The 10766-nt window shown below is 42.6% G+C and overlaps 1 protein-coding gene across 2 annotated transcripts; it reads right to left on the bottom strand.

Annotated features, from left to right (window-relative positions):
• Nucleotides 1–2359: 2359 nt before the first annotated feature.
• MED18 (mediator complex subunit 18) lies at nucleotides 2360–10292 on the bottom strand. Of its 2 annotated transcripts, none has more exons than XM_089686256.1 (3): nucleotides 10155–10292; nucleotides 8319–8409; nucleotides 2360–3037 (listed from the first exon to the last, which is right to left on the bottom strand). In XM_089686256.1, the coding sequence occupies exons 2-3, from the start codon at nucleotides 8389–8391 to the stop codon at nucleotides 2484–2486; spliced, it is 627 nt and encodes a 208-aa protein (XP_089542382.1). In that variant the 5' UTR covers nucleotides 8392–8409; nucleotides 10155–10292; the 3' UTR covers nucleotides 2360–2483. The 2 variants fall into 2 exon arrangements, with proteins under 2 accessions (XP_089542382.1, XP_089542383.1); XM_089686257.1 differs by lacking the exon at nucleotides 10155–10292 and adding an exon at nucleotides 9648–9814.
• Between the last annotated feature and the right edge of the window lie 474 nt (nucleotides 10293–10766).

The raw sequence follows: 10766 nt of genomic DNA, 5'->3' as shown, positions 1-10766 counted from the left end.
ACATCACTAACCTGATCAATCACTGTTTTTGGTAGAAATGATTTCTACATGGCAAATAATTTACTAGCAGGTGTAGTAGAGTAATAGAAATCCAACAGACCCAAGAGTCATGACATGCATGCTGCTGATTCTGTGTAATTGAATCACTAATTGAAAGGGGCATCTTCAAAATAATAGCAGTGTGGAGTTCTATTAGTGAGGTCATTCATTCTTTGAAAAACACATGGAAATTATTGCCCTTCTTTAAGGAAGGAAGGCAGCAAATGTTCTACATGCTGGTTACAGTGCATTTCTCTCTGAAATTCTGAGGAAAATGGGTCATTCCAGACATTGTTCAGAAGAACAGCGTACCTTGATTGGAGAGGGGAAAACATATAAAGAAGTGCAGAAAATGATAGGCTGCTCAGCTAAAATGATCGCATGATTGTAAATCATCTTAATCAAAAATTTGCAGATGTCTATACTCCCCAACAAAACATCTGTGTTTATGAATCCCTCAGTTTTTCTGGCTGCCTTGCATTCAATTTCTCCCCACCAAGCGTGCCAGATATAGGGTCAAGATGTACATGACCTGTGAGACAACAGGCTATACATATAAGTTTTGAATTTACGAGGGAAAAGATAGTCACGTGGAGCCCCACGGATGCCCAGACTACATGGGAAACAGTGGCAAGATAGTTTGGGACTTGGTGTGATCCTTTTTCAATATGGGGTACCATTTATATGTGGACAATTTTTATTCAAGCGTGCTACTATTTAGACATTTGTACAATCCCCCCACGGCTTGTAAATACCCGTCTTAGAAAGGGGGAAACAGCCTGCTTAAGAAATGAGGAATTGCTTGTGAACTGGAAGGACAAACAGGATGTACTTAGTTTTCCAGCCAGACGATGGTACAAAAAAAAGTGTCTGTTTATTTATTTCAATTGGCTCTATATAATGCTTTTGTGCTTTACAAAGCAATGGGATGTAGTGGATCCTTCCTATAATTCCAGGAAGAGATCATCACAGCCCTTTTGTATCCAGAAGGTGCTATGTCCCAAACCCCCAACCCAGATGTAGCTAGCCGGCTGCATGAGAGGCATTTATCCGATGCCATTTCTGGTACCCCAACCAAAAGAAAACCCCAAAAAAGATGTCAGGGCAGTAGCAGACACAGAATTAGGTGTGACACCTGCTTTTTTTGTCCCTCCTGTCCTGGCCAACCTGGTCTCTGCCTCAAGGACTGCTTCCTTCGCTACCATACACTAGTGCAGTATTAGTATAGGGTACAGCACGGCACATATTTGCACAGGGTCTCGAAGAGGTTAGGTAGTCAGGAAAACGGCTATTGCATTTTGAGAGACCCTACAATCTGGGACACAGCCATTGCTCCTAATGTGATATCCATGTGGGTGCCACTGGCACTTCACTCCGTGATTCCTGGACCCATGAAGTCCGTAAAAAAAGATATCCTTAGAAACATTTTAGCAGCAGTGCGAAAGGTCATTTCCCAATATTGGAAAACTACTGCCACACCTCCCCTTCTGGAATGGGCTAATGAGCTGGACTCCATCAGGGACCTCGAACATCTACTGTCGCCGGAGTTGGATAGGGAAAAACAGTTTAAACAAACTTGGATCTCGAGGTCTTTGTTTCTCTTCTCTGCAGCAGTCCAGGCTTGGATTACGGAGGATGTCCCCACAGCATCTAGTGAGCCATGATGAATTATCTAGACCCTTACCTTTTCCCTACTTATCCTTTCCCACTCCCCCTTCAGTTCTCTTATCCACATTGAGATTCCAGCCGTAATGGTTAAAATACAACTCCTCTGCCAACTAGCAAACTTGTCAGCTGATTGGTCACACTTGACACTCTCATTCTAAAGGAGAGCGACACCAAATTTATCTGACAAGGCTATTGCTTTATTTAGCTATCCGCTAGAAGCTCCTAGATGTTGTTGCCCATCTTTTGGTATATTCTGTCTTCTTAATTTGTAAACAGTATGTTTCTGACATGCTTCGTGTATGCATTTTACATTGTTGGATGACAGGTCCCCTGCTCCCTCTGTAATCTTTTTTTTTTCCGTGTCACTTGTTACTTTTGATGCAAAAATTAAAAGAAAATAGGATTGGACTAAGAAACAAACAAAACAAAAAACTTACAAGGGTCTTAACTCTCCTCTACTCTATCCAAAGCTAAATGAAAACCTCAAAACATATAAACCAAAACAGTTTGGGCTTCATATACACTGTAAATGTGCATCTCTAAAGAAAAAAAAAAAAATGTACAGAAGATTGCAAATGTAACCCTTATCGCTAAGAGCACTGAAATAAGAATAAAATATATATTATAGGTAAGACAAAAGTATAAAAAAAAACCCAAAAAACCTCGTTTAATAAAAGAATGTAAACAGTTCAAAAACAAGCCATGGTCTGATCTTTTATCACCATGTAGGAAAGTCTGGCAATGTATATCCCATTCCACAGCAGTTTCCATCCTTCTCACATCAAACGTTTTGGATCAATTTTTTCCAGCTGCACCAGTGGTTTTAGTTGTTCTGCAAAGCTCCTGACCTCATCAGCTACACTGTCTTGTCCAGCTGGAGCTACAACGCTAAGCTCAACCAAATAAGAGAGAGACAATGGTTCAGCCCCCTCAGCTGTTCCTGCCACTAAAACACGAAACACTTTGAACACAGCTATTTTCATGGCTCCTTTACGAAACAAATGTCCTTTTGCTACAAATTCATGGTCCATTCTAAAGCCCATTTCTTGTAGAAATTCAGGCAGGACTTCTGAGGTTGCAATATCAACACAGTTCCTGACCAAAGTGTGACGACTTCTGTCTCCTGCCTCTGGCTGTCCAAGATAGCGGAGGTGCCATGGAGATCCTGGTCGGTCAAGAGGCCGTCGGGCACGAAGTACAAAGGGGCTGGCTTGCTGACCCTTTAGCAAGTACACACTCTCATGGTCAGCAAATGTCTCAGGCTCCATGTTGTCACATAAACCACGCAAGCGATGGAGGAGGCTCTCTAGACCTTGATCAAGAATGCTGCCTGAGGTAAAAAATATCATCAGTAATATGCAGTGGAGCATCTGTATGGAACTCAAAATTAAAGTTTGGTAAAGGATTATTTAATAAAGAGATGCACAACAATATACACTTAAAATTTTTAAAGCTGAACTCCAAGCAAACAGCTAAACAGAAAATGTGGCCACCTCTCCATTAGCCACCAAGGTGCCTTCGCTGAACCGACACATGGAAATGCATTAGAGCTCCGAATCAGAATTAAGGAGTTCAGTGGTATCCCTTACCCACCCACAGCCTGGTGAATTGACAAACAAAGAGCAGCAACAACTCTGTTTACTATTCTCTCCTCCTGTTAGCAAGTCACTTTTCAGCATATGCAGCAGTTTGACTAGATCTAAGCTGTCTATCCCTTTTCCAAGTTGCTATGCAGCAGGGTCATATCAAGACACATGACAGATTCAAGTACTTAAGGTGGAACTCCCATTAACCACTTCCCTCAAATAGACAGCCCCATATGTCCTTGAGTTTCAGTGGTTATACTGGGGCCATGACTACAGTTATGACTCCAGTATCATTGTTTTTTCTGCCGGCAATGCTCTGTCATGTAAAAGCAATTCTAGCAGCTAAATAGCTGTTAGATCGCTTTAAAAGTGGTGAAAGGGGGTCCCACCGGGGAGGCCGGGACAGATGCCCATGGTTCTGCTGGCTAACCATAAGGATGACCGAGGACCAGAATGTCCCCAAAGCGACGAGTATTTTGTCACTTCCAGTGATCGGCTTGTGAAATCTGATCAAACTGATCTTGTGCTTTCATTTCCCCTGAATACGTCATTTTCAACAAAACACGATGGGGGGGCATGTAGTCTGACGTCATCATGCTTTCGCATATCCACGCTGGATACGGATCCCAATCACGCCATTTTGCTTTATGCAAGTACACTCACTGATTGCGATATATGCACATGTACTTTGTTTCTAAGAGAGTGCACTTATTAGTAATAAGTGGGAATGTTTTAAAGAAGAATTCTGGGCAAAAATTGTATTTTCCCATGCAGTGGGTTAAATGCTTGTGTTTGTCTAGGGCGGGTGTCGGCAACCCGCGGCTCCGGAGCCGCATGCGGTTCTTTTTCACCTTTCCTGCGGCTCCGGAGCACACTGCCCACCAGGTGACAGGCAATAGGGTCGGCAAGCCGCGGCTCTTTTAATGCAGATCTTCTGTGTGCCGGGCGCCCGCTGGCAAACATTGGCTGTCAGGATGTAGGCGGGGCAGCCCGGATGTAGGCGGGGCAGCGTGACAAACTCCTCTCCTCTCACAGTCCGCCCTGAAGACCAGAACGGCGCGGGAACCCAGCGAGAGGAACGCGCGGAGCAAAGGTAAGTGAATTCACACAATATGGGGAATGAATTACTATGGGGGATGAATTACTATAGGGGGGATGAATTACTATAGGGGGGATGAATTACTATAGGGGGGATGAATTACTATAGGGGGGATGAATTACTATGGGGGATGAATTACTATAGGGGGGATGAATTACTATGGGGGATGAATTACTATGGGGGATGAATTACTATATGGGGGATGAATTACTATATGGGGGATGTATTTTCAGTTTTAAAAATGTTTCTCTCAAAATAAATTTCAATCGTGGTTTTGGCGAGATTTGGCTCAGTCGAAAAAAAAAGGTTGCCCACCACTGACCTAAGGCTATGATTGTGATTATGACGATACACTGTGGCCCTGATTAACCCTTTGCTTACTGGGCCCTTAAACCCCCTTCATGACCAGAGCGTTTTTTGCAATATATGCAGTGTCGGATTTGTTTTAAATGTTGCAATGGTTTTGCGGCTCCCAGTCTTTTTTTCCCTCTCGGAAATGGGTCCAAGTGGCTCTTTATGTCTTAAAGGTTGCAGACACCTGGTCTAGGGGTTCGGTAAGTGGAGATATACTTACTGGAAATTCATCAAAAGGAGCACTGCCAATGCTTGGTGGGGAATTACACAGGCAAAATTCAGTAGTCAGGGAATAAAATCTTATCAGTTTTTTGAATACATTTAAAAAAAAAAAAAAAAAAAGGGGTGTAGAAAGCAACTTACATAAAATGTATGTAAGCTGCTTCCTACAACGCAATGTTTTTAATGTTTTCAATAAATTGTATTAAAATTTTATTCCCTTACTACTGTGCTCTGACTGTGTAATACCTCACCCAGCACTGACAGCGCTCCTTTTGATGGCTTTGAGCTGGTTCTCATATAGTTCATATGAATTTTTGGAGCAGCCATTACTGTGGTGTACTTTTATCAAGTACTCCTTTTGATACCTGCCAGAGCATCTGGCTTTTTGCTATTTTATGGAGGTATACTTACCTAATCCACCAATGTAAGCAGGCTGTTACCGGTCTATGAAATCATCTGATCAAACCGATCTTGTTTTCATCAGATGCTTTTAAGGGCAGAGGAGAGATCTGGGGTCTAATAGACCCCAGATGTCTCAGTAAAGAGTACCTATCACTGCCTATGCTATCACAAGGGATGTTATTCATCCCTTGCGATAGCCATTAAAGTAAACAAAAAATTTTAAGAGAGAAAAGGTGAACGCATACATAGGTCTCTCATGCATATGTAAGGTGAACATTATAGCAAAAAGCACCATGAACGTTATAGCAAAAGCAATAATTCTAGCACCAGAATTTCCGTGTAATTCTAAACTGGTAACTGGAAAGGGGTTTAAAGCGTCACCTATGAAGATTTTCAAGTACCTTACTTTGTTGCCACTCCATAAGCGTGTGCAATTTGAAAGCAGTATCTATTTACACAGCGTAACATCATCTTTTATATTTCAACAATTAAGTATTATATGGTGTTTTTGTTCATTAACCAATTTAAGACCAGGCCTTTTCTGACAGTTTATGTTTACATGTAAAAAAAAACACTTTTTTTGCTTGAAAATTACTTAGAATTTCCAAACAGTATATGTATTTTTAAGCAGAGGCCCTAGAGAATAAAATGGTGGGTTTTGAAATTTTTTTATGTCACACTGTATTTGTGCAGCAGTTTTTCAAACACAATTTAAAAAAAAAAAATACACTTTAGTGAATTTTAATTAAAGTGTTACTAAACCCAGGACCCTGCATTTACTATATGTGGTCTCCCACAGTTCACAGAACATGGAAATGCAATTATTTTTAGTAAATCTAAACTAAATACCTTTTCTCATCGGCAGTTAGAGCAGTCTTGTGACTTCTATCAGTGTTCAGCACAGCACTGGTTAAATCTTGTAGGAGGAGTTTTCTCTAGGAGGATGCAGTACCTCAGACCTCTGTCTGGGCAGTGCTGATCACATGCACTATCCCAAGAAAAAAAAAACCCTCTCTAGCAATATACACCAAAAAGAGCATATGCAGTATCTCCACATTATATGTCTTATCAAGAGATAAGAGGGAGACACTGGAAGAATGGGAGGATCAGAGGTCAGGATCAAACAGAGTTTTTACACAATGCAGAGGATTAACCCCTTAGGCTCCACAGTGAGTATAACAAGCATGCTTTACTGCATATACAGACTGATCTTACTGTTGTGGGTTTAGTAACACTAACACACAATAGAATACCCATGTTGTGGTAAAATATAAAAGATGGTGTTACGCAGAGTAAATAGATACCCAACATGTCACGCTTTAAAATTGCGCAGGTTACCAGTTTAGAGTTACACAGGAGGTCTGGTGATAGAAATATTGCTCTCACTCAGATGTTTGCAATACCTCACATGTTGTGCATTCACTGTTTACACAGGCTTTGCACACAAGCACAGGGACACAGGGGTGCTTTAAAAATTCTTTTTTAATTACATTTTTTTTTCCACTCTTTACATTTTTTTTGGATCACATTTATCGCTGTCACAAGAAATATAAACATCCCTTGTGATAACAATATGCAGTGACAGGTACTCTTTATGCAGAGATGTTGGGTCTTTTAGACCCCAGATGCCTCCAATGCCCTGAAAGGAAAATCCACGTTTGGAAACATGTTACATATTCCACCTATTTTTAGGGTGGAACATGCAACATGTTCCCAAAGCTGCAGCCGCGCCTGCCGCTCCCCCTCCCTGACAAATAATACGGGGAGAAGTCTCCCCTTACTATCTGTCAGATTTTAAACCAGCGTGGCCGTGCTGGGCTCCACCCACACGACCGAGTCATTTACGGACTTCCTTGAATGAATGAACTGCCCACTGGCTGTGGGCTTGTAGTTTTCAATGAACTATCACGGTGCTAGAAGATATTCTGACAGGTCTGCAAGATACCTGCATGGCATCAGTGATCTACTGGTTGCTGGTGCAATGCTTTCCAGGCTCCTTTGGACAAAAATAATAAATGCACATTTTTTTACCTGCAAAAAAAATGTGCACTTATTACTTTTGTCCAAAGGAGCCTGGAAAGCATTGGTCAACTTATCCTTTAAAAGCATCTGATCACACCAAGATCGGAGTGATCAGATGCTTTCTCAATTTAAAAATGGTTTACATCTGGTGAAACAGTAAGTGGCAAAATACTCGTGATTGATGATCGGGGGCATTCCAGCCTCCTCTATGGTAAGCTGGTGCCGGGCTCCCCGGGAGACCCCCCCGCCTGTGAAAAAAAAAAATCCAGCAGGGGAAAAAGAAAAAAAGAATTGCCCGAAGAAAAACAAAAAACAAAACAATACCGGAGTGATGACTGTAGTTGCCGTCATCATCCCGGTATACCACTTGAAACTGCCAATGTTTCATTACCCCTGGTTCACATATATGCGGCCGTGCGAGTCGCGTTTTGCACAGGCACCAGAGCCCATTCATTTGAATGGACTCCTGTGACACGCAGAAAAGAAGTCACTGCACTTCTTCTGAAAACGCAGCCCGCACGGGAACTTCGGTTCCCAGTACGGTTGTGTTTTCCAGTGTGGGCGGCGTGCCATTAGAACTAACTCTTGGTACCCCTGCAGAGCCCCAACACTTGTTGATCCAGCCAGTGAAGTCCACCTAATGTAATTTCTTGTGGTGGTGTAACAAAGATGCTTCACTGCTCCTAAAGTTGCCACTCTCATGTAGGATGTGCCTGCTTATACCACAGTGGGATGGAAAAAATGTTGCAAGGATACTGTATACCATAGTAACTGGATTTGCTACATGTTTGGGCTGTCATTCAGGTGCCTTTATTCGTATCTTATGTAGTAGGATGGGGAGTTTGCAGGGATGAAGGTAGAAATAGCTATATTTTGCTAAGTTGTGGTGGTTTTTATCTTTGTCATCAACTGTATGTTTTTGTCACCTTGAAGTAGATATTCCATCATGTTGATGGTCCCGCCTGAAACAGGCATGGTGGTCACTGGAGGAGCCTCCATTAGTCAATCAAATTATTGCTGGAATGAAAACAGACAACAAAATAAAAACATGATTACATGTTTACACGTGTCAATCACAAGATGCATTAACTATGTGTGTCGTTTTTCAGCCTACCAATGCAGCAGGTTTGCAGTTCAGCTTAGGAAACCCTGGTATAGGTGTCCTTACAAACTGACTGAACAATTTCTTTTACATTTTCCAAAAATATATGTGATATAAGGACAAACTGAAAATATCCAATTAGAAAAGCCCATGCACTTTATAGTTGTTGGAAACCTTTTTAAGATTAGATTTTAACACTGTATATGGTGAGCATTAGATTTCACTGACAGGGTTGCAGTGCAGTAAAGGGATGCTAATGCAAGGGACACCTCATTTTCTCCTCCATCTTGTGGCCATAATACAGATTTTGTTTTTTAGATTAGATCAGAAAAATAACACATTAGGCCACTAGATGGAACAGGCAATCCTAAGAGGTAATCATATTACAAACAATATGGGATCATTTGTTGTGCCTGTGGGAATGCTTAACCTCTTCATGCCCAAGCTCAGATTAAACCTTAACACCCAAGCCCAATTTTGCAACTTTGACATGTGTTTGTAAAACTGTACTGCAATAGATCACATGGTACTCTAATTAATCACGCGATCTGCATTTGGGGTGTTGTTAGGAATATATTGACTTGCACAGCAGATTGCTCGCCCAGTGTTTCAAACATGGTGCAGGAAACAGACACAGACAGCGAAATTCCCATGCGTCGTTCCAGTGCGAACAAGCTCTAAAGCAGTGGTTCTCAACCTGTGGGTCGCGACCCCTTTGGGGGTCACCTAAGACCATCGGAAAACACATATTATACTGTGTAGAAAGCAGCTACTGTGTAGAAAGCAGCAGTATTGGAGGTAAAACGACACTTCATGAATTATAATTACTGGGTATATAATTATAGGGTTGGGGGTCACCAAAACATGAGGAACTGTATTAAAGGGTCACGGCATTAGGAAGGTTGAGAACCACTGCTCTAAAGGAAAATGTACACGCTCCAGTGTTTTTATATGTGAACTTTACTTTGATGGGTCCTGTTTTTATACAGCTGATGCTGCCAATTGACAGTGGTGGGGAACCTTTGCAGGAACTGTCAGGTGGGAGATCACTCCCCCAACTTTCATGGAACTCCTAGTAACCTCAACCGGAAGACAAGGTTGAATGAAGCGCAAAGCATCATGGGACTTGTAGTCTATCACATTTTCTCCTTACCCGCCAGTATTGCAGATATGAAGTCTGAGGAGACTGTGTACCCGAGAGAAGCTGGATTACATGGTCATGTGTGAATGGCCAACATAAACCCAACCCATTGACTCAGAGCACAAACACTGAAAGGGCCACTTAGAAGTCCATCGGTGAAAGCTGCCCACCATGATAGGTGGTCCTCATAGACCGGTAGATGGCCATCTGGTGGATGGAGGTCAGCCAACTTTCCCTCTGGTGTGAATGTCTTGTGTCCCTGTAGCTCAGTATGAAGGGGACTCCAGACAAACTCTTCCCATTAGAAGCAGAGAAGACAGACCGGAGTGGAGGAGGGAGCTGTGAGGATCCCGGAGGGGAGAAGTCCTGACACTGTCCCCGCACAGTCCATACATAGAACAGGACACACATCACCGACACACACACGTACATACTGGCACCATGCCAGTCTAAGGATTGCACCGTCTAGGTGAGGATGGCGGGAAGTGTCGGTAAAGTTCCCTCATGAGGTTCTCTCACCTGATTCTCAGTCCCAGTATGTCTCCCTCCCTCTCTCTTCAGCTCCCACTTCGCCGCCGCCTCCTCCCTTTCACCGATTTCTCTGTGTCCTCAGTCTCTCCCTCTGACAACACCGGAAGTCCTACCTGTCCGGAGGAGCCGAACGGAAGACAAGCTTGAATGGAGCGCAAAGCATCATGGGACTTGTAGTCTTTCACCTTTTCTCTTTACCCGCCAGTATTGCAGATAAGAAGTCTGAGGAGACTGTGTACCCGAACATTGGGCGGATTTGTTTATGTAAGGAGTCATGGAGGGAAGAGAGTATTTTATGCCTGGCTTCTGTTAGGTGTCTGGCACTGGACTGCAAAGATTTGAATATGTTTGCATCAGAGGTCACTGAGGGTGAGATGACTGCGAGGCTTTTAGTGGTAAGGAGCCAGATTGGTAATATGTAATCGATATTATAGTAGCATCTCAAGCATAGCTACAGGGCTTGGACCAAAATATGGAAACACTGATTTGCAGGTGCAAAAATGAAAATTTTGCATTGAAAGTGGAACTGATGTAACATACTTTTACTTCCGCTGTCTGAGACACCTAGGTAAGAGATGGGGGCCTCACTGTTGTCATGCA

Source organism: Staurois parvus, unplaced genomic scaffold (genome assembly GCF_062004578.1).
Source record: "Staurois parvus isolate SC_StPar_1 unplaced genomic scaffold, SC_StPar_1.0 ptg000394l, whole genome shotgun sequence".
NCBI lineage: Eukaryota > Metazoa > Chordata > Amphibia > Anura > Ranidae > Staurois > Staurois parvus.
This window is presented reverse-complemented; position numbering and strand designations above follow the sequence as displayed.

What these genes read in the sequence shown, in the direction of transcription:
- MED18 (XM_089686256.1), bottom strand. Translation starts at nt 8,391, where the DNA reads ATGGAGGCTCCTCCAGTGACCACCATGCCTGTTTCAGGCGGGACCATC. An exon ending in GATGGAATATCTACTTCAAG is followed by an intron (nt 3,038 to 8,318) that starts GTGACAAAAACA and finishes TTTTTACCTCAG; the next exon opens with GCAGCATTCTTGATCAAGGT.